Source organism: Melanotaenia boesemani, chromosome 21 (genome assembly GCF_017639745.1).
Source record: "Melanotaenia boesemani isolate fMelBoe1 chromosome 21, fMelBoe1.pri, whole genome shotgun sequence".
Classification (NCBI taxonomy): domain Eukaryota; kingdom Metazoa; phylum Chordata; class Actinopteri; order Atheriniformes; family Melanotaeniidae; genus Melanotaenia; species Melanotaenia boesemani.
The window spans coordinates 5,146,316-5,169,709 of record NC_055702.1 but is presented as its reverse complement, the minus strand read 5'-3'; the positions used below and the strand labels follow the sequence as shown (position 1 = coordinate 5,169,709).

The 23,394-nt window shown below is 39.4% G+C and overlaps 2 protein-coding genes and 3 non-coding genes across 5 annotated transcripts; all 5 read right to left on the bottom strand.

The window, feature by feature from the left end:
• Window positions 1–651: 651 nt before the first annotated feature.
• On the bottom strand, window positions 652–10,697 carry LOC121632974 (nuclear distribution protein nudE-like 1-B). Its single transcript, XM_041974817.1, has 4 exons — window positions 10,561–10,697; window positions 8,907–9,003; window positions 1,801–1,954; window positions 652–693 (listed from the first exon to the last, which is right to left on the bottom strand). Exons 2-4 carry the CDS (start codon window positions 8,990–8,992, stop codon window positions 652–654), a joined length of 282 nt encoding a protein of 93 aa, XP_041830751.1. The 5' UTR covers window positions 8,993–9,003; window positions 10,561–10,697.
• Window positions 10,698–14,021: 3,324 nt separating this feature from the next.
• Window positions 14,022–14,092, bottom strand: trnan-guu. The gene has a single exon. It is a non-coding gene; the product is annotated as a tRNA-Asn (tRNA).
• A 2,199-nt stretch (window positions 14,093–16,291) lies between these two features.
• Window positions 16,292–20,454, bottom strand: LOC121632973. Its single transcript, XM_041974816.1, has 9 exons — window positions 20,305–20,454; window positions 20,055–20,138; window positions 19,866–19,964; window positions 19,475–19,780; window positions 18,889–19,364; window positions 18,456–18,783; window positions 17,254–18,055; window positions 16,946–17,155; window positions 16,292–16,812 (listed from the first exon to the last, which is right to left on the bottom strand). Exons 1-9 carry the CDS (start codon window positions 20,452–20,454, stop codon window positions 16,292–16,294), a joined length of 2,976 nt encoding a protein of 991 aa, XP_041830750.1.
• A 1,697-nt stretch (window positions 20,455–22,151) lies between these two features.
• Window positions 22,152–22,225, bottom strand: trnan-guu. Its single transcript has one exon. It is a non-coding gene; the product is annotated as a tRNA-Asn (tRNA).
• Window positions 22,226–23,115: 890 nt separating this feature from the next.
• On the bottom strand, window positions 23,116–23,189 carry trnan-guu. The gene has a single exon. It is a non-coding gene; the product is annotated as a tRNA-Asn (tRNA).
• Window positions 23,190–23,394: the final 205 nt, after the last annotated feature.

Sequence of the window (23,394 nt, the reverse complement as noted above, 5' to 3'; positions counted from 1 at the left end):
TGGTTCTTAAAATTTTGATGAAGGATCATTTAGTTTTTAGTCATTTTCATTTATTATCATTATTTCCCCCTGAAGGTTCACTGCCTTATTTTGGTAGGGGGTTTAATTTTTTTGCTCTGTTATTGTTGTGCTTGATAGTTATGATTCTTTAATCATTATGGTCTATATACAGACAGAAACAAACACACAGATAGTTGAGTTTATTGTTATGAGTTTCAAATTTATTCAAAATGCTTAGACATCTAATGGCTGTCCAATAGGGCAATTGTTATTTTGTTGGTTGTTAAAGCTTTGATAATGGATCATTCTTTTCTTTTTTCTTACTTCATTTTGTTATTGATATTTTCTGTTCCCCCCCTGAGGGATTGCCACCTTATTGTGGTCAGGGGGTTTGCGTGCCTCAGTGACTCTAAGAGCTATACCAGCAGGAGCTTTGGTTTCAGGTGGGACACCCAAGCTGGACAGGTCTTAGAGTAGAGGCCTGACAAAGTGCAATCTATTTCTTTGAAGTTGGACTCCACTAACAGCACAGTTCCGTTAAAGAAACACTTAAAAAACAACAACAAGAAAATGCTGAAGTATGTACTCATAATGCCCCCTTCAAATTTATGCCTGCCCCCTCATGTATGCATTCCTAGAACCGGCCCTGTTCTACACCAAACAAAGCCACTCAATGTGGGTCTTGGTGCTTATCTGGACGAAAAAACAAAAACAGAAAACAGTCAGATTTATTGGCAGAAACCTGTCATCCCTGCTGGTGGTCTGAATCACCCGGCTGGAAACATGGTCTCAAAAATGGGCATTTTGATAATTGTGGAGTGAGAATGAGAACGAGACACAGTCTGCTGAATTATTGATGAGTCATATATGTTAGCCGCACCAGTATACCAGTATACAACCAGAATTGGACAGAGCAGGTGGTGATATTAGAAATGAGTCCCTCAGTGAGATTTTCATTTACAAAAACAAAGCAAAGCTGTCATAGAGTGACATCCCTTCTTGTAGCTTCAAGGGACTCCAAGGTTGATAAAAGATGGCAACATAAAGAGATTAAAAACATTTCAAGGGCACACATAAAGACATGTGGTACTTGCTCAGCACAGCCCTGTAAAGCTAATCTAATAAATATACACATAACCCTGATGTCATCTTAAATGCACACAACAGAGAAAGTCATATTCCCAACTAAGGTCATTCAACAGAACGTGAATATAGAAATGAGCAGGAAACATTAGCAGATAGGTTTGCTTGGTAAATGTAGGAAAGCAACCACTGAGCTGCATATGCTGAATGTCCTCAAATGAGTTTTATTTACCTCAACAACAAAGCCCTTTATTTTAGGAACACCAGCTATTTTTCTAGTCCTCTATTTAAAAATTGTAAATGGTAATATTTATAATCGAAGACTTGTTTTGAGTTTAGTCTGTGCTTGTAAAATAATTGACAAGTATAGCTATTCCTTGTAATACAATAAAATACTTGTATTATATCTTGAGTAAACAGCCAATCTAAACTAAATATGTAATACTAGTTTTACATAGTATATCACTAGTGCTGTAGGCACCAATAATAATGACAATCATGACACTGAAAAGTAAACTGTAAAGATAAAGACTAACTGTGGTGAAGTTGACATTATCGATGGCAGATTTCAGACCTCTGCATACTTTTGTTTGCTCATCTGGCTGCTTTTTCCTTATCCATTAGCTGAAGGCTGTATAGTCGGGGTCAAACTACCTCTTTGCATTTACCTGCATATTTTTAGTGTAATTAAAACTCTTTACAACAAACTGCTGTTACCTTGAGTGTTTCAGCCTCATTCTTGAGTCTTTGGTTCTCAGAGTGCAGGTCCCTGATGCGATGTTCAGCCTGGCCTAGCTGGGCCTCCAGTTCAGCCTCCAGCTCCCTGCTCCCCTCCTGAAACTCCAGCAGCTCCTCCTGAGCCTCCTCGCAGCTGTGAGCAGACACAGGAGAAGCCATTAGACAACAAGTCAGGACAGAAAGAGGTTGGCAAGCAAGCCTTGGAGACATGGCAAGTGGATGAATTCATTAACTCTTTTAACCATTTTACTTTTTCATTTTTTTCTTGTCTGGGTACAGGAGCTCTGACCCAGATTCAATTCCCTAGACTCAACTGCAATTACTGCTGCACACTCTGCAAAGTGGGTGGTTTGGAGGAGTTAACAGTTCTGTAATATAAGTTACACTACTAATCATTAACAACTGAATTGAAATTTATACATTTTTCAGGCTGATGAACTTTAACTTATGGAAAAGTCATTTCAGTAAATCGGGCCCCTTTCTACATTTCTCACACTAAGAAACATAAAACAACTTTCTGGATAAAAACCTGAGATAAAATTGTAATATTTGTTCGTGTTTTTGTTTGTAAACTACAAAAAAGGTTTGAAAGTGGAAGGAAACAACATAAAATGGGTTTAAGCAGGTACCATCTAGAGAACTGTGTCTAAATGAAACTATGTGCTCACATGATAAAGTGATGCTGAAAAGATGGAGACAAGAGGGCATCAAGTAGGAGTTCATTCAAATCACATCAAATTGTATTCATATAACACTTTTCATACAAAAAAAGCAGCACAAAGTGCTTTACATATTAAAAACAATTAAACAATTAAATTAAAAACAAGCGCTCATATACCCACAAATATAGCCTATCCAAATCAAAAACACACCTAATCATTCATACTCTCTCTCTCTCTCTCTCACACACACACACAACACCAAGCCCATGTACTCTCTTGCAACTCCACTCCCACCCAATCCCAACCCAACGCTAATATCTGGCTGTGGGTAAGGGATATCCACACTGGGAGCCACCCCACCCATGACCACAGAGGCTGCCACCACATGAACCGTATCCAGATCAGGGCCAGCTGGGGCCCACGTTGTGGCCATCAGACCACAGTTCTGGTTTCTCCAAGTCTCCAGACCAGAGCGATCACCATGGCAACAACTCTGCAGACCAAGCAGGCAAAGCCCCCAGCTTGGAGAATCCCCATAAGTTCATTGTCCCTGTGGCAGACTTTGCCCTCTTTTCTACGGGTAAAATGAAAATTAAAAAAAAGAATTTATTTGACGGGCACTCTTTTGAGGACATTTATGTTCACATTTTAGACAAACAAGTTAGATGGTTTGAGAAAGGCATCAATACGTGTTAAACTGGAAACCCATCACTGAACAGAGCAGGTGGTCTCAGGTTTCACTTTCCCAGTACCAACAAAGCAGCATTTATTCTCCTCCCCAGGTGGTTTCACAACTGTTATCATATTGGCCCTTGTGACCAAAACAGTTTTGGTCATGCAGGTAAAAAACTCACATGTCAATGTCCACACAATGATCAGGTGAGTCAGCACTGTATCCAAATAAAACCACCTTCCAAAAGTGAATATTTCTTTAACAATTTATAAGCTGAAACTCCAAGAAAGAAGAAAAGTCAAGATTCTTTTGGAGTCTAAAAAAAAACAAAAAAAAAAAACAAAAGTAAACAAAAAAAAAACATCAAATTTGAGAGTGAGAATATTTAAAAATTCATGAAAAACATTAACTGATCTTAAATGTGATGGCACCAACATGGCTTAAAAAAAATCAGGACAGAGAGACATTTATTACGGTGCAGCATCACTTGTGTCATGTTGTGAATAAAACATTGGTTTGTAATATTTGCAAATCAGTTATTTTTCACATTATTGTATTGCAAATGATGTGTGGATGCAACTTTAAAGAGGTGTGACCAGAAGCATCTGCAAGCTCCAATCTTGCCATTTGTAAGCAGATGCTGTTGAAATCATCACAAAAAAGGAGGCAGAGACAATAAATTAGCCTAAATGAAATAGACGTCTCTTTAATGGCCATTTAAGATTTTGTATCAGAGAATACAGTAAGTTAGGCCGAATAACTGTTTAGGTCCAAATGGGGACGTTCTGTCATTTGTTATCAAAAGTTCTTGTCATATATAAAAATATTACTAATCTTTAGACGTTAATGTCAAAGAAAGACTTTTTACAGTAAATCCCACAGTTGTGTTTGGATTGAAAAACATGGCTTCCTAGTCAACATTTTTAACATACAATACTTTTCAGATCACAGAGAGAAATTTACTTTCATGAGTCACAATGGGGATTTACCAAAAAATGAAGCCCTGACGTAACATTCAAAACATACCATATGCCATGTGATCACAGACCAGATTTACCGCAAAGTGCTGATTATGTAAGTTTCTGTTTATATGCTCGCGGATGGACATGCACACACAACTGTCTAAAAACAGCATCATGTGAGCAAAAGTGCTGGAGGTGGCACAGAACCAGAAAATCCAACTGTACTCAGCACACTGTGGTTAAATGCTCACCCAGGACTGGCTTTACAGGACTGAAAGACTTGCATAACGTAATTTACTGTTTCATGTTCTTGCTCACCATCTTTTTACAACTTTCATCCAGTGAACAGGGATGATCTCCCTTTCAGGATCATTACTTTTACCTTTTTTTTTACCTTGTAATTGACTTTAATCTCAGTTCACTGTTTGGTTGGCTTTATGCATTAAACTATTTAAGGAAATCTTGGATGTTAGTTATAGGAAAACATCATGGTTTCACTTAGGTATGTGGTATTAGTGGAAAAGGGTAATATTATTTACTGTTCTTTCCATTCCCACCCTGTCTACAAAATGTGGTGTAGTCATTAAAGCAATAAACCTAAGACTGAAATACATTATTCTGTAAGTCATTACAGGCTGAGAAAATATGGATAATTAATTTCTATCTACATGAATAAAAGAAATGTCATTTAAGGACTACTTAATAATTTATCATTAGATCAGATTTTAGGTTCAGAATAAAACTTCTGTCTAATAAAGTAATGACAATTTAAGGTTATGAAAAAGGAGCTTTGAATTTTTGCTACGCAGAGTTATGGATGGAAGAGAATGATTAAAAATAAAAAAAAAATTAAAAAAAAAACACCAAATGCTGCATTGACTGTCAGTCTTTGGAGTTTGTTATTAGCTGGAAAAATGATTTTATATATATATATATATATATATATATATATATATATATATATATATATATATATATATATATATATATATATATATGATATAATATTATTTCTGATTCATCTTGCACTTCACGGTGTGTAAAAACTTTCCTGCCAGTGAAAAACATTTTTTTTAAGTTTCAGGAGTTAATCAGGAATTGTGGGTGGAGCCTGCAAAGCTGACCAATCAGAGTAGACAAGACCTCTCAAGCTTGTTTTTATGTCAAAGCAAATCACAGTCCATTATCTCTTTCATGGAAACATTAAGTAATTTGATTGAAAGCTCCATTAAAGTGACTAAACACACCATGAACAAAAGCATTTGGCTGTTTACAAGGTATCTTTTAAACCAGCATGGACAGAAATATGGAATTTAAAAACTAATTTTTTATCTGATCTGAATCAAAGCTAATAAATGAACCTTGAGAGCATCTCATCAGCTGCTGTGTTTGAACTTAATAATGTAATTCAAAACACAAGATTATCACAGTTATAGAAATGAAAAGGGGCCGTAGTGACATTAGATTTTTCTAAATACCATCAACAAAGAAGAAATCATTTATAGACCACAAAAAAGAGTCATGTCAGCTTTGAAGGAAGTTCATTGTTTCTCAAGAATCTTACATAACCAGGTGTTTAGCAGGTTTTTAGAGTTTAATGAAGTATAATTACATAATAGGTTATGTGTTACAGTATAAGATTCCAGGAAACATTGAATAACCAATAATGAAAAAAATGAGAGTATTTATGTAAACACATTCAAAAGACAGAAGGACAAAGAGACAAGAAATCCTTTTTATGTTTAATGTGACACATGAGCTGCTTCTTTTAGGGGAGAACAGAGAAGCTTTCACTGCTCGACAGAAGACTGTCACTGGATATGCCAACGCTGGCTTTTAATTGAAAAAGCAAGAACGGGTGTCAGGACAGGCGAGATAGCAAAAAGACAATAAATGTGAAGCCTTCCTTTATTAAACTGTCGCTCCCACAGACACAAAGAACCTGCAGGGTTACTATCAGATCTTGTCCTCCAAATGCAGGTAAAATGGCCTGGATTCAGAAACATAAAACTAGAAGCTGCTATCCACTGGGTAAAGAAGCACTGGGATCTTTTTATGTAAGCAAAAGGGGCAGTGTTGCATGTAAAAAAACAGATAAAAGTCCAGGTGAAATGACAAATATCCTATAAGTTTATTATAAAAAAAGAAGAAGAAAGATGCAACCTAGTACAATAAAACTGCTTATCATTGTATGGCAATAACAGAAAATTTGTGTGTTTGGGGAGAAGAGAATGACGAACGGTGCAGTATAAATGCTTTACTGTCCCTCTTTCTCGTGTCAGTCTCGATTCTTAGGTCATGTGTGAACTCTGTGTAAGATTTTTTAATCTTGTTATTTAAAACAAAATACAATAAAGAAACCTACTACAACATTGTAATTTCTCTCTGAGATTAATGAAATATTTTTCCATTCATCGTCATTTCATTTATTCATCTTCAGTTTCATCCTGTCTCTTCTCTGAGAAGGCAGTTCTCTTAAATTACATCTTTTTTTGAGATTTTAGTACATTAATTTTAAAAATATGTACTTGAAACGCTCACATTAGATACAGAGTGAAGGTGAACCAAACAACAGCTACCTTTGTCTTCCTCCCTGAAGGCTTTCTTTTTGATGTGTAGCAGCTTTTTCAGGTCACTGGTGATCCAGAATAACAGAATAACCAGGATAACATGATGGATGTCGAATTAGCTGTTGGTAGGAGCCCCATAATGCTTCTTTAAAGTTTGTTATCGTGTTTTTAAAAAGTTTCAACTGGTCACAGTTGTACACTGATCACTCACATTAAAACCACAGAAATTAATTACATTGATAATCTAATTAAAATTAGTTTTCCACGTGGATGCAAGGGGTTCTCTGCAGGTACTCCAGCTTCCTTACACAGTCCAAAAATGTGTATGTTAGGGTGATTGGTCACTCATGTGTTGGTCCATGACTGGATGGATGGATGGATGGATGCATTGAGACGCCTTCCATCATTGAAGATCAAGCCCTATCAGACTGTACCAGCCTCCCCGACAGGACAAAACTCCTCACTACACCATCAAACATGCTCAGTAATTCCAAGAACACGACAACAAACTCCCAGAATTCCACTCCAATCCCCTACAGAACCAAAGGGACTGCTGCCAAAACCCTAAGGAAACGAGACACTGGGAATACCGTTGCATAGTGTATACATTTTAGTGGTTTAAGCAGTATATTACGTTTTTATAACATGGTAATATGCTTTGGATGTGAAACCCTAATATTTAACTCCATCTCTCTAAACAATGTGGAGTATAAAACTAAGAAGAAAATCCTTGTTCCAACCTTTTAAGGTGAAGTTTGACTGAGAGTTCCACCTGATCCCAAAAGTTCAGGTGGGTTTGAAGTTAACTTCTTCCACATTAAACTGGGAAAAACATGTCTTTAGAAATGTTTTTCCACACAGCAGCGTTACAGATGAATTTTAAGGAGACTAAAAAACACCAGACTGAGAGCAAACAAAAACCTCTATGGAAAGAGTATTTGGGGTTTGAGGACAAAATAAAACACAATGCCAAAGCAATGTCTTCTGATGTCTCACATATTCCTTTAATCCAGAGGTTCCCAAACTTTTTCTGCAGGGCCCCCCTTTCATCAACAACAATAATGTCAAGCACCCCCACCCCTCCATCCACCTACCACATGCACATTGATGCTTATGAAAAAATGCACAAACAAATTTACCATGAAATAGTCTTTAGTTTATTGGCTGCTGCTTCGTTTTCACCATGAAAACTGGCAGAAGGAATTGGCTCCTTTGCTACAGTGAGAGGCGTTTTAAACCAGTAAACTCTGCAAACTACTTCAGGTAAGTTGAGCTTTTAATGAGACAGATGCTGCTTTAGTAAAACTACTCTGCTATACACGACAGTTGAGTAGTTTATTTCTAAAGTCATCAACAGGCCTTTCTTTGTGTTTAGGATGAGAAGTTCCCAAGTGGTGTTGTAACTTGTTTGGCTTCATTCTGCCAGATGCTGATATTTTGAGACACTGTGGTCTCCCTTCATTACCCACCACTGACTGTTTCCATTACTTGACCATTACCTGGTCATGTCCAGGGAAAGAGATTTTATCTCATCATATTTTTCTGTTAATTTATTGTTGTTGGCTCATTGGTACTTTCACAAAATTTTCCATGTTTTCCTTAATCTTAGTTGCTATAAATTAGGTTTAAATTTATTTAGCACAAAAACAGCAAGTTTTAAAGAATAGCAGGGTAAAGATTTCATGTTTCTATCATGCATTATTATCTTCTACAAACAGAAAATCAGAAAACAAATTGAACAAATTAATTTAAGTTCAATCTCTAATTTAAACTCTGTAGAGGCAGTATTTGTTTTTTCGTTTTTATCCCCTTAAACAGGCTAATTGTCCATTACTTAAAGCAGTTTAAACCCCTTAAGGGTTAAAAACCAGCAGTGTGGATTGAATTCTCAATCACTAACTAACTGTTTCAAAATATTCAACGTTCATTTTGTTTCTAAATTACATGAGAGAAGTTTTACGAGATTCATTAAAAGATGCCATCCCTCTGCCACAAAAACAAAACAAACAAACAAAAAAACACATCAGCAGGAAAAATATTTTATGAAGGATTTGTATCAGCAAGAAATTTGTAGGTAACTTCTTCCACTGGTGAGATGTTTTAACTTTATGTGTTGTTAACTTTAAGTAATAATGTAGAGCAATGCAAGTTTTAAGCTTTAAATGAACAGAACAACTTATTTTCCTAAAAGGGAGAGAGATCATCCATTTCAACATACCCTTTCTTGTATTTGAAGGAAAGAGCCTTCCAGAAGTCAATCTCCTCATCTTTTGAGGAGAACTTAGGTATCATATCCATTTCCATAGCAGACAAATCTACAGGAGAGAATTAGGAAACAAGAGCAATTAAATTAAAATAAAAACAATGGACAGACAAAATTTTATATTAAATTAAACAGCTGCTTAGTAATATTTTAAGTGCATGATATAAGAGAGATGCCCTTTTTTCCATCATTTAGATGTCTTTTTTACGCTTGATATCTATCTAAGCCAATAACATGACTTCAAGCATCTACAGAGGAAAGATAAAGTAAGATCTGGACTTAAAAAAAAAAAAACTGACTCAAACCCACAGCTGGGAATAAATCGTGAAGTACATTCCCTGCAGACAAACCCTAACGAGGAAGCTGCAGAGCAGAAAAGATTCTTCCATGTTTTTGCAGTTTAAAGTCTCTGGAACAACTTCTCCCACAGAGAAATCATGATTTCCTATTTGATTTATGGCTAAAAAGAGAATGTTTTAGACTGACCTAAATAGAAGCTCATTGTCTTTATAACACCATGTGTGTAAGAATGCAGCACTAGCACTTTCCCAAAGCATTAATCAGCCTACATGTTCAAACTGAACCACAGAAAAAAAGAACAAATAAGGTGCCTCAGTCATCACACAGCCCATTTATGAGCAGGAACAGATGGCAAAATAGACCATAGATACTAAGATCAAGCTACACAACTCTCCAAAACATCTACGTAACACAAAACCACACAATATTTCCTGCACTCATGGATACTAAAACAGAGAGACTTTCACTTTCCCTCCATTTGGCAGTGAAAAGCTAAATTAACCGAGGTTTAACATAACTTAATATCATTATACTGAGATGTGTGTGACAGAGGTGAGAAAGACACAAGGCTTTAGTTTAGGGGACCAGTGTGGTGCAAATTCACCTGAATCAGCTTTCTTTTCTTAAACTTTCAAAGACATACACTCAATAACACACATACATTCATACACAAACACACAACGTCTGCCCTGCACTTGTACTATATGTCTCTCCCTGCAAATATTTAATTCTTACATCTGCTTAACAATTAAGCTTCAGATTATGTCTTACTGCCCAGAATGTGAGGAGGAAATTCACTCTGTTACAGAAGAAAAATGAAAATACACAACCATCACACAGGGGAACTAAATTCTTACTCAATTAAATATTTCATTAAGCAAGCTGATATTTATATAAACAATCGGTTGATATTTTCAATGGCTTTAAATGAAGAACAATCTGATGAGAGTAAACACCTGTTTTACCATTTGTTGATTGTTAATTATATGCATATAATTATATGTATACATAGATGCATACATACATAAATAAATATATATATAAACAACAAACAAAATAACAAAGCAAAATAAGAACCTAAAATCCTGGAATTCAACATTTGGTTTCAGATTCTAACATGAAACACGATCGACAATGTCACGAGGATAAGCCACTGAAATCAGATGATGCTGAGCTCAGCTGTCAAAACTGGGTGTGCAAACCAGCCGAGCAAACGATCAGACGGGAAACATCCATGTAGTTTAGTCTGTTTCTTTGCCTGATTTCCCGCTCACAATAAATGGACAATAAATAGAAAAAGCAGCGGTACCCGATCATGGCCTCCAACGGGGATGTTTATCAGTCCATCGTGCGCGCTGATCTGAGCTGCTGAGGCCGAGCGTCCTCTCTGCTGTCGGATGATCTCCGCTCGGCTGCTCAGCGGGCATTTAAAGGAAAACACACCCAAAAAATGAATATTTTTTATTTGCTAGCGGTGCACTAAGTCGATGTCTCATAATCTTGGGGTAGCAAGAGAATGGAAAGTAGCTTTATACTGATAAATATCATGACATTATGTGGATTAAAAAAAGAAAATTAAAGAAAACTGAGCTCCATATGATGTAGCGGTTCAAAAAGAGTCAGCAAACAAAATCAAATATATAAATTAAATACAGTTAAGAGACCCATATGAGTGTGTTTACTAAAAACTTATAGAGTGACAGAAACAAAAAATAGCACAGTTAACAAAAATATAAAACAAGAGTTTTGCTTTTAGGTGGAATTTCTTCCACCTTTTTGCCTCTTGTGTCTTACTACTGCGTAGCTACTGCGCATAACGTGCAGTTTATATTTAATTAGCACCACCTGCCGGCAATTGGTAAGATCTGCGTGTTGTATTGATTTATATACACTTATTTTCTTCTTTTTTAAATAAAAACTCTATTGAGCAATACAAATAAAAAGCTTTATCTGTCAAGTGACTGATCAAAACCAAAATAAAAACAAAGATGGCGAGATTTAGTTAAAAGTTTGGCTTACTAAGTGGAAAAAAACTCAAATAAAAAATTAAAATGATAGTAAGCCAAAATTGTAAAATGCATTTCATGCACATTTTGATACAATGAAAAGTTTAAATCAGTTACTCCAAATTTGAGTTATTTATCTATTTGAAAACATCTCATTAGTATGGCCCAACAAATCATTCATTCATTCATTTCGCGGTCAGGTTTTTAAAATTACGTAGTGACGTTAAACGCAAGGTGAAGGAACGTGTTGCCCTGGTAACGGACAGAGCGCCGACGCCTTTCAGGTCAAACACATGTCATTCTATTTAGTAATGGCCGCTTCGGGCAAAAACACACGTTTTTCGTTTCCTTGGCAAAACTCGGAGAAGAAGAAGACAGAATACCTATGCTTCATGTGGTTAACGGCCAAATGAAAGAGGCTTGTACAGTTAGCTGACCAACTGGATACGTGCTATGAGGTCCCCAGAAAAGTAGAAAAATATTGTAGCAGAAACTTAAAAACTACATTGTGCACACATATTTGGATGTTACCCATGCTAGCGCTTTGGGACTGTACTAAATGTTCAGCAAATGTGCTCATAATAATATACTCACAGCTCATAATATATATCCCATATCGTCATGTCAAACATTGTTTTAAACAAGACTCCCAGCGTCATATACTGTCATATGCTTTGTAATTGGTGATAATAGGAAAATTTCCTTACATAAATAGGCGGGTGCTTTTGGAGGGCAGATAAATTGAGTATTCACTTTTTAAACACCCTTTTTTTCTTTTTTTCTTTGTTTTTAACACAATAAAAGGATAAATTGATTTTTTTTTCCATTGAGACTAGCCTTATTTATGCAACCTTGAGGAAGGATCTGGTGTTTATAACTCCAACTTTTTAGAAAAGCATTATCTATTATCTGATTACAGTGCCCTCAGCAGATAAAGCCCCTTCTATCCACTTTCAATGAAATATATCCCTGCATGAGGCTGGTTTCTGTGTGAATCACACCAGAGTGCAGCAGGTTTTGTTTTATAACACCATAAAGAGAAAAGCTGTTTAAAAAAAACTAACAACAAACAGCTTGGACTCGATCAGTGCTTGAAAGGAACTCAGATATGACGGAAAAAAGTAAGATGGAGCACTTAGATTCACTGGAAGCAGAAGAAAAGAATGTGGAAGAAACAGGGAAATGTTTATTTCTCCATTTTGATGTGACACAGGAGGACAATGATGGGAGAAAATATGGTTTGTATACAAAGATTTGTTAAGAAAAAATGTTTGTAGTTTCAAAACATTAACTCTTCTCAAGCAATCATGCAAAAAGTAAGAAAAGAAAAGCAACATACTATGAAATATGTAAAACAACTCATGATGTAGGCAATAAAAAGTCATATATTTCAACTGTGCAACATTTATCTACTTTTGTGGATGTAATATGACTTCCAACATCACAAAGCTCAGACTTTTCTCTTTTGTCTCCACAGAATAACGAGATACAGCTAATAGTGATTGCCCGGCTCCCCCTCGATTGTGCTGATAGGACAGAACTGGGAGGTCAGCTAGCAATTAGAGCTACAAAGACTTAAACACTAATCAGCTGATGCCACTTCAGTTCAGTTTTCCTTGAGGCTAGCTGAAAAATAACATGCCACAGCACTGAAAATAGTGTAGGAGATTTCAGTTATCAGCAGGACTGAATGTGAAATATGAACACATTTTCAAACGCTGTAGTTGAACCTGCCTGTTTGAATGTGTAAATGATCCTGCAGAACTTAACACCCTTTTAGAAAGAACACAATAAAAAGAACAGAAAGGGCTGAAATTACAATAAAGAGCAAAAGTATCCCTCACAGTTTTGTATTTGCTTCTCAGCAGCCAGACTTACTTGTAATCTTTTAAACTGATGTTACAGGTTTTCTGAGGGTCTTTCAAGGTTTATATATTTATATATATATATACATATATATATATATATTAAATTAAACCTTTAAAACCCAACCCAAGAAAAAAATGGGGTGAAAATTTATTATTTTTTTTTTTTAATCTGAAGTCTGTATTTGGCCCTTTAAAAAAAATCTAATCAAATCAACTTTTGTATAGATACCATTCATTACCATGTGATACTTCAAAATTACTGTATTGCAATTTTTTTTTTTATTATTATTTTGGTTTCTATGAATGTGCAAATTAGCCTTGCCTTTCCCTATTGCTGCTTACTGAGATTGAAAATGTGACTTTCATTGGAGTTCTTTATGATTTAGGTCAGATTTATTCAGGTCATGCATTCAGTTCTTCAGCTGCAGAAGTTCTTACACTTCTGTCCATATAATAGTGATGGTAACGTAAATAAAATGTGAAAATTGATGTATATCTTTAGGAGGTTTTTTTTTATTGTTATCCCACTTTTTCTGTTGTTTACAGATGGAGCTGGAGTAACACCCCAGTCAACTTGAAAATGAAGATTTTTAACATGTGTGGATAATTTCAAATGGTCTATTTCAAGGCAAGCAGTGATGATTTGTCAGTCCTAACCAAGTTGTTCTTTACACCTGAATTTAAACAAGTAGAAAAGCAAGTAAACAAGAGGTGAAAACAACAAAATGTAATATATATATTCCAGTTTCTGTTGGCAGAAAGTTTCAATATGTAAGATAATAATTGTAGAAACGGTGGCACACAAAGAGCGAATGAGCTTGACTAATGAACTGTTGTTGTAAGCAAGACGTTTTGTTTCGTTTGATTGCTTTAGTGATATTTGCATAAATACAAATCGTCCCTGGGTGGGCTCGAACCACCAACCTTTCGGTTAACAGCCGAACGCGCTAACCGATTGCGCCAAAGCTGGGGAAGGATAGTCTGTCTACGAGGGGGAGAAATTGGAAAGGAGGGGGAAGAAGGGGGGGGGGAGAGAAAGCGGGAGAAAAAAAGAAAAAGCGAGAAAAAAATGGCGACAATCTAGCGATCGCGGGTTCGATTCCTGCGCTGGCCAAAACCTTCCATTCTATTTTCTTTCGGTTTTAGACAATAGTTGTAAATATTAGGAACTTTTAGACGAAGAATAGAGCGAAAGAATTGAAAATGGGGTAAATTTCTCATTTCCTTTTCTATTCTTTTCTAAGTCTTTATGTACACCTGTGTGATTGTGTGCATATTTTTATTGTAGCTGTCATGTTTTTGCATATCATTGCATGTATTTAATTTTTTAAATGTAACTAAACCCACTAAATACCTTACAAGCTTGATATGTATGTTCACATGGAAGACTTATCTTTCATGCAAGCTAATCAAGCTGATTTTGATCATTACAACTGATCAATCACTTATGTAGCCCATTAATTATGAAATATTAAATAATAAATTAAATAATATGCATGTATATATATATATATATATATATATGTATATATGTTGTTTGCTATATATTTATAATTTCTCATTATATTTCTATTATTATTTATTATATTATTATATATTTATTTTATTTGAATAAATATAAACCATGCTAAATTATTACTATTTATAATTATTATAAAATAAAATTCTCACATCATTACACTGTTTCCAAACATGTGTGGATTTTATTAAAAAACAAACAACAACAACAACGACGACAACAACATCAACATCAACAACAACCACCAAAAAAACAAAACAGGGTGATGTGACCACTTTGTAACAACCAAACTTTTATATTACAAAAACTGTTATACACAAAATAATTACAACTATGTACAAAATTACCTCTGTCCCTTTAAAAGGAGGGTCAGGGGAGGACAGTTATTGTTTTGTTTTTTTAATATCCTCCAACCACTGCTCTTTGGGAACAGTCTCTACAGAGGGGCAGTACACAATGCCTTTGTACTGGCTGTGCCCAGTTTCTGCCGTCCTAAACTGTCCGCATTTATTGCATGTATTATGTAATACTGTGCGGGTCCGTTTACGGAGGGTAGCAGGAGCAGGGGCAAGAGCAGGGGCAGCAACCCCAGCAAATGGGAAGGTGACACCCAAGACCCGTGGAGCAGCCAGAAACACAGGCAGCATCTGTGAGGCTGGAGGAGGGAGCATCACCAGCTGAGGGCTAGGGGGCGGAGGTGGGGCAGGAAAGAGCTGCCGCTGGTGAGGAGGCCTCACTCTGACTGATGCCTCGGGGGGCTCAGATGCTGGTGAGGTTTTTCTTTTTTTCGTCTTTGTTTGGCCCACAGTGCTGCTGGGGAGTTGGTACTGGTGAGAGGGGCCAGGCTGAGGGGCTGCAAATAACGGCTGCACGTTTGCAGCAGGAAGAGGATCGGCTGTTGCACACAAGTGACTGGGCAGGGTGAGCCCCTGCAACATCACTGCAGTGTCCTGTCTCTTCATCCTTTTATTGTGCCACTGCACAAGGGTGGTGTGACTGACGTCACCCAGCTGCAGGGTGGTCTGCTGCATCACCGTCCCATTACCCAGAATGCGCCGCCTGATCTGCCTGTAGTCCTCCAAGACGAGGTCCCATCTGGACACTGTGATTGCCCCCCTCTTCTTGGGACTACGGTGGATGTCACAGAGCCGGACAAAAATGGACTCAATCAGGCGGCAGCAATCTGGCCACTGGGCAAGAGGGGCAGTGGTGGTGAGGGCGTGCCTTTTGAGGCTGTCTACTTCCGGAGTGAACTCCTGGTTCTTCTTGGGTGACCTGAACCTCCCCGTATCCAGCCTGCTCTGGTGTCTGGCAGCAAACACCACCCTCTGCTTGTCAAACTCCAGCAGGTTTTGCCACAGAGCAACAATGTTGCTCACCTAAACAGAGCGACAGATCAGATGATAATTAAAATGCTGCATGGCACAGGAAAGTATTTTTCCATTAATTTCATGTTTCATACAAGCAAAATAATAAATGCTACTAACCTGCTGGTTGTTGAGGGCAAGGGAGGGCTGGTTCCTCAGTTCAACCAGATACTCTGCCAGGCTGTCAACCCTGTCCATCTCTGGAACACTGGACTCATCAACAGCCTGAAAAAACCAAACAAAAAACAATGAGGTCTGACTGTGAGCAGGCAGAGTGGATTCATTTAATGAAACATCTGTGGGCTTTATTTACCCCAAGATCACTGGAAGATGAGGAGACATCCAGCGGACCCAGTGGGGCAGCAGCCTGGGAGGTACCAGTCAATGAGGAGGAGGAGGAGGCAGGGTCCAAAGAGGGAGCAGCCACTGAGGAGGAGGAGGTGGAGGCAGGGTCCAAAGTGGGAGCAGCCACTGAGGAGGAGGAGGTGGAGGCAGGGTCCAAAGTGGGAGCAGCCACTGAGGAGGAGGAGGAGGAGGAGGCAGGGTCCAAAGAGGGAGCAGTGAAGAGGGAAGCAGGAGGGGAGGGGGCAGCAGGCTGGCAGGTGGTTGAAAAACTCAGGTCATCGAGGAGAGATGGAGTGATGAACTCCAGTTCTTGGTCTTCCTCAAAACCCTCGTCTTCTTCTTCTTGCTCCCCCTCGCCCACCTCCTGAAGCATGTTGTCTGTCTCCTCTGAGTCGGGGGACACGTTGAGGGGCTGTCCAGTCTGGCTCAGCATGTAATCAACCCCGATGAGCTCTCCTGTGAAAAATATCAGACAGACACACTGCATGTTATTAGTTCTTACATCATTAACAACTAAAGACAACTTGTCCGGTGTTGTGAGCGTGTGATTTGCTTTAGTTACAGACAACTTGATATAAAATAATCATACCAGTGTATTTAGCCGGTGGCCTAAAGGCTGGCAGATATGGTCTACTCAACACCTTTGAGCTGAGGGTGTTTACACACTGAGCTGCATCCCCAGCGTATGTCAGGAGAGATGAGGACCTGTTGGTTACTGCTGCACTTCCCCGGTCCTGGTTCCACCTGTTCAGGCCTTCCAGGAGGTACAGCTGGAAATGAAGTGCATTTGCACTTGTTCCTGGGAAAACATATTCATGCCAAGGCATGTTTGTGTCAGTTGTTCCATTTTGAATTATAGTTTCTTCCAATACACTGACACACATAAGATCCACTAACCTGGAATGAACCTGTTCACATGGCAATGGAAAGACTCTAAAGAAGTGGAGCCTCTGGCACAGCGGTACTTTCTGAGCACAATGCCTCCCTTGGTGGTGGTGCCTGTCTCAGTGTACAGCTGCACACCTGGGATGTCCTGGATGCACCTGACATGGCGTTTCTGCACTCTCCAGATGTGCTCCATCTGTTCCATGTCCAGCAGAGGCACACCCATCAGGTCCCTTCCTTTCGCCCCTCCCAGTTCCTGCAGCAGCCGGTCAATCAGGCGGATGGTGGCCTCCTCACCCCGTGTCCTCCGTCTGCAGTGTTGGCTGAGCTCTTTTTTACTGATTCTCCTGTCCACCAGGAGATCAGTGATGCCAGGCACACCCTCCAGTCTGAGCTGTTCTCTCTTCGCCTGCCTCAAAAGAGCGAGATCCCCAGCATCCCACTCAAAGATGCAGGCGGAGAGGCAGCCTATGAAGGTGGGGTAGAGGGGATGAGCATCGGTGGTGCAGCCCACAGCCAGCCTCCTCATAAAGTGGCAGATATCCAGGCGAATGTGGAGGTCTGGCCATTCCCCAAACCTCACTTGCAGCTTGCTGGCCCCCTCATCCACACAGCATCCACAGTTCACATACATAAGAACTGGGGGTGACACAGCTGCCTGGCGGTACCGCTCCATCAGGCCCGACGCCATCCTGTTTACTCCCAACCCCTCTTGCACAGTCAAGACGCTGTTCAGGATCTGGCCGACCTCGTTGCTGACGGAGGTTAGCCAGAGAGCTGTGCCCCTGCCGGTGCCGGTCAGCTTCTTCGTGATCTGTGATGTGACAACAATCGAGATAGAAAAATTCTTTACACAAAATGTTTTTACACAAAATGTCTGGCAGCAGCACAGAAACTTACAACTTATTTAAGCATTGTTGATTGTTTATTGTTTTAATTGGATCCCCCAATAGCTGCAGCAAAACTGCAGCTATTCTTCCTGAGATCCGACAAATAAAACTTAGAACAATTTTAATTATAAGCAGACATACAAATGTAGCATATGTAGCAGACATACAAAGTAGTCCTGTTACACACTCAATGATAATCAAAACTATACATATTCACACATTCTATCACATAGCATAATCTGTCTTTGTTACTGAAATAGCAACCAGTGGCAACTTGGGGTGCAAACTGCACACAGCTCCCCACACTTTTAGATCATTAACTACCTTTTTGGTGGAGTTCAGCTTAAGGATGGACCCAAACGTGGAGGTGATGCTGGCCTTTATGTGGTCCAACCTTGAGAGGATGTCCTGTCCATAAACGACCAACAGCCAGCGACTGGTGGGGATGTCCATTGGCTCCGGGGGCTCCTGGCAGACAACCGGGAAGAGGCTTGGCTTATCCACACACTTAGCACACTCCCCCAGATAGTGTGCCAGCCTGTTGAGCCACTCCTCCCCATGGTTCTCCCTTAGCTGCTTCACCAGCCGTGCTGGACTGTTGCCCAGGGTCCTGTCCCGAAGCAGCCTGATGACACGGATGTCACAGGCGTACCTGTGTTGATGCATTGTGAATGATTAGTAACATGTTTATGATGGGACAGTTTTTAAGTTGTATAAATAACTAAAAGAATTTTTTATTCAAATCGGCTTCACTCACTTGCGGGTCAGGATTAGTCTGAACATTTGCCGATGAGGGAGGTCCAGCTGGTCCCGGACAGTCTGGCTGGTTGACAAATAGTTCTGTACACACACAGTGCACCTGAGTGTCTCTGTCACCAGCAGGTAGTACCGGTCGATGTCCAGGACCTTCCGTGCCCTTTTGTGGACCCCAGCGCCTGTCAACTGCTTTCCACAAGTAGGGCAGGCGATCTTCACCTTCCACAGGTGGTAGGGCATCCATGCCATCAGGCGATGGGCGAAGAAAGGCTCTGGGGTCGGTGTTTGGTGGTAAATGAGCGCTGGGACAGGGGGCTCATACCACAGCTTCAAATCTGGCCGCAGTTTGCCAGAGGGAAAGAGGGTGCTGGCAATCCACCTCTGGTCCTGCAGAGGTATGGTTTTGCTCAGCTCACCCGGCAGCCAGAATGAAGCTGAGGATCCCGCATGGGATGACGCACGTCCTCCCGGTTCGCCCTGAGTGCAAGATGACAACCAACAAAAGTCCTATTATTATATGCAGAATAACCTTGTAATAGATGTCATACAAACAGAGTTGGACAACTGAGCTTTGATTCCTGACTTACAGATGCGTCAGCTTGTACAGGGTTTTGTTCCCAAACTGGGAACTTCCCCTGGGATGGTGCAGGGCTGGGTGTCCTCACAGATGACACAGAAGGGCTGGGGGCCCTCAGAGAAGACAGTGAAGGGCTGGGGGCCCTCACAGACGACACAGAAGCGCTGGGGGTCCTCAGAGAAGACAGTGAAGGGCTGGAGGTCCTCACAGGTGAAGGACTGGGGGTGCTCACAGGTGAAGGACTGGGGGTCCTTCTTTTCACCAAATTTGGCTGCACTGCAGATGACAATGAGCCACCATAGTGGGATTTTGTGAACTGTAAGACGACACAAATGAAAACTGATGTTAAAGCAAGCAGTGTGGGAATTATATACAGCATGTATAGCTAAGGCAATACTCACCATGGACAGACTTAGAGGGGGACGCAAATATGTCCGGGCCTCAGGAGCAGAGGCTGAAGCTGCAGATGATGTGGAGGGAGGAGATGACTGGGTGGCAGGCTGCAAAAGTGGGGCATGGGGTGTCAAAAGCACAGCAACAGACATGTGATGTAAGATTTGAAAGAAGATAATATTGTTAAAACTGATCACCTTGGCATGGAACCCACAACTGCAGGTCCTGGCCTGACCAAACAAGCCAGACTGCCCTTTGGCCTGCATGGGGCATTTCTCAATCTAAAAACAAAAGCAATGTTATTAAGCCTGCTGTGTAGTGATTGCAGTTCTTTGTGAAATGTACATCCTATGCATCATCACAGTGCACATTTTCTTCAACAGATCTACATACTAATGCACAAAAACAGTAAAGGCAAGCAAAAACAGTAAAGGCCAGTCACTGTACCTTTTGGTAGAGGTCATGCCACTTCCGTTGCCTTGGCGCTGGCCTGTTGCCGGCTCCTGGGGGCCAAACTCCAGTGCTGGCAAAGGCCCTCAGCCTTGACATCCACTCCCCATCTCCCATGGCCTTGTGGCTTTTGGTCTTGGTTGTCATCTAAAGATAGGCTTGACTTTAAACACTGTGTGTTCATCAAAGTGTAACAGGAGTACAGTGAAACTAATTAGATCATTCACTTACTGTAAATTTGGAATGGATTCCTTAACTTTATTAAGGCGCAAAAAGTCCAAGTCAAATTTTATAATTAAAATACGTTTTAATTTTTTTTAGACTGTTCTTTAATTGTAAGCAGGTTTATCTCACTGTTCTTTACATTTTTTTAGTTACCTGTTGCTCCTGTTCGACTCATCAGCTAGCTGCAGGGTTTTCACACAACGATACGCTTTTTCTTTTTTTTATTTTCTTTTATTATTAACTCCATATACAGTATCTTGCAAAGCTCCCGCGCTCTCATGAAATTAACTCGACTTATTTTAAACAAAGTGATTTTCTTGCAGAAAAGAAACACAAAGCTAAAGTAACGAGCATACCGGTGTTCTCGGTTCGCTAAGCTAACGAAAGTTCACATATTTAGACAACATAAAATAAAGGACAGAACATCTTTTTCTGACAGAGGACACACGGATAAACTAACCAGGTCATTAAAATAAATTTAAAAATTACAGATACTCACCCTGTTTTTTTCCGACCGTTGAGATTACGGAAAAATCCGAAGTGGCTCGTCCGACAGAAGCGCCGAGCGGTTGGCTCCGCCCATGCCTTACGTTGATTGGTCTAAGGTCCAATAGCATATTGGACAGGGAGGCAGCTGATTTGGCAATGTCCATTACCAATTGGACAGAGAGAGACTGCGGATTGGAGGAGAAAAGGAGACTCTCCTGACCCAAGTAGCGCCACAGAGACGGTGGTGCAACGGCGATACGTGTGGGAAGGTGTTGTGTCAAAAAGTGTTTCCGTGTCAAAATGTCCTACCGAACTTTGGATTTCTAGGTTGATTTGTCGATCTGTTCACCCTGTGCTACTATCAGAACAGCCTCCGGCGCGTATTTTTCGTTCAATTCACAGTTTTGTGCAATCAAAAATAGTTATTTCGTTTAAAGGTCTTTTAAACCACATATTTATGGATTAACAATCTTTAACTGAAGTACTCGGTTTTAAATAAACAACGTGAAGAACGCTAAATTTAAACTTCGAATAAATTAATTAAGGTAGGTTGTCTTGGCAGCATAAATTACCCCATAAAAGTATGGTACCTACTACCGAAATTGGCATTCTTTACTATAATCTACCATGTTTCTGCATCATTCTTTCGTGTACTAATGTTTATTAACATGTACTGTGGCAATTAAATAACAAATTAAATGAAATAAAAATAAGATTTTACGAAATAATTATCATATTATGACACCTTTGATATACTTATAATAATAGTACTCGTATTAGTATAATAAATGTAAATTAGTATAATAACGGTTATAATGATATAAAAAAAAGCGCCGTTTAATGACCACCAAAAACGTCGTATTTTTCGGCGTTTACCGAAGCTTTAAGAAATTTAATTTTATTTAACGCCGTTTTATTACAAACCAGAGGAGTGGCAAATTTTGACCACTTTGGCTTGCCATTGGAGAGAGCAGACTCTCCTGACCCAAGCAGTGCCAAATCACAGACAGTGACGCAACATCGATACGTGTGGGAAGAGAGGAAGAATGAGCTTGACTAATGATCTGTCATTGTAAGCAAGACGTTTTGTTTCGTTTGATTGCTTTAGTGATATTTGCATAAATACAAGTCGTCCCTGGGTGGGCTTGAACCACCAACCTTTCGGTTAACAGCCGAACGCGCTAACCGATTGCGCCACAGAGACGGTGGTGCAACGTCGATACGTGTGGGAAGGTGTTGTGTCAAAAAGTGTTTCCGTGTCAAAATGTCCTACCGAACTTTGGATTTCTAGGTTGATTTGTCGATCTGTTCACCCTGTGCTACTATCAGAACAGCCTCCGGCGCGTATTTTTCGTTCAATTCACAGTTTTGTGCAATCAAAAATAGTTATTTCGTTTAAAGGTCTTTTAAACCACATATTTATGGATTAACAATCTTTAACTGAAGTACTCGGTTTTAAATAAACAACGTGAAGAACGCTAAATTTAAACTTCGAATAAATTAATTAAGGTAGGTTGTCTTGGCAGCATAAATTACCCCATAAAAGTATGGTACCTACTACCGAAATTGGCATTCTTTACTATAATCTACCATGTTTCTGCATCATTCTTTCGTGTACTAATGTTTATTAACATGTACTGTGGCAATTAAATAACAAATTAAATGAAATAAAAATAAGATTTTACGAAATAATTATCATATTATGACACCTTTGATATACTTATAATAATAGTACTCGTATTAGTATAATAAATGTAAATTAGTATAATAACGGTTATAATGATATAAAAAAAAGCGCCGTTTAATGACCACCAAAAACGTCGTATTTTTCGGCGTTTACCGAAGCTTTAAGAAATTTAATTTTATTTAACGCCGTTTTATTACAAACCAGAGGAGTGGCAAATTTTGACCACTTTGGCTTGCCATTGGAGAGAGCAGACTCTCCTGACCCAAGCAGTGCCAAATCACAGACAGTGACGCAACATCGATACGTGTGGGAAGAGAGGAAGAATGAGCTTGACTAATGATCTGTCATTGTAAGCAAGACGTTTTGTTTCGTTTGATTGCTTTAGTGATATTTGCATAAATACAAGTCGTCCCTGGGTGGGCTTGAACCACCAACCTTTCGGTTAACAGCCGAACGCGCTAACCGATTGCGCCACAGAGACGGTGGTGCAACGTCGATACGTGTGGGAAGGTGTTGTGTCAAAAAGTGTTTCCGTGTCAAAATGTCCTACCGAACTTTGGATTTCTAGGTTGATTTGTCGATCTGTTCACCCTGTGCTACTATCAGAACAGCCTCCGGCGCGTATTTTTCGTTCAATTCACAGTTTTGTGCAATCAAAAATAGTTATTTCGTTTAAAGGTCTTTTA

Coding starts and splice junctions, on each gene's coding strand:
- LOC121632974 (XM_041974817.1), bottom strand. CDS start 8,992: ATGGAAATGGATATGATACCTAAGTTCTCCTCAAAAGATGAGGAGATT. Junction 1,955..8,906: donor TCCTTCAAATACAAGAAAGG/GTATGTTGAAAT, acceptor GTCTGCTCACAG/CTGCGAGGAGGCTCAGGAGG. Junction 694..1,800: donor ATGAGGCTGAAACACTCAAG/GTAACAGCAGTT, acceptor TTTTTCGTCCAG/ATAAGCACCAAGACCCACAT.
- LOC121632973 (XM_041974816.1), bottom strand. CDS start 20,454: ATGACAACCAAGACCAAAAGCCACAAGGCCATGGGAGATGGGGAGTGG. Junction 20,139..20,304: donor GGCATGACCTCTACCAAAAG/GTACAGTGACTG, acceptor TTTTGTTTTTAG/ATTGAGAAATGCCCCATGCA. Junction 19,365..19,474: donor CTGTACAAGCTGACGCATCT/GTAAGTCAGGAA, acceptor TCTTGCACTCAG/GGCGAACCGGGAGGACGTGC.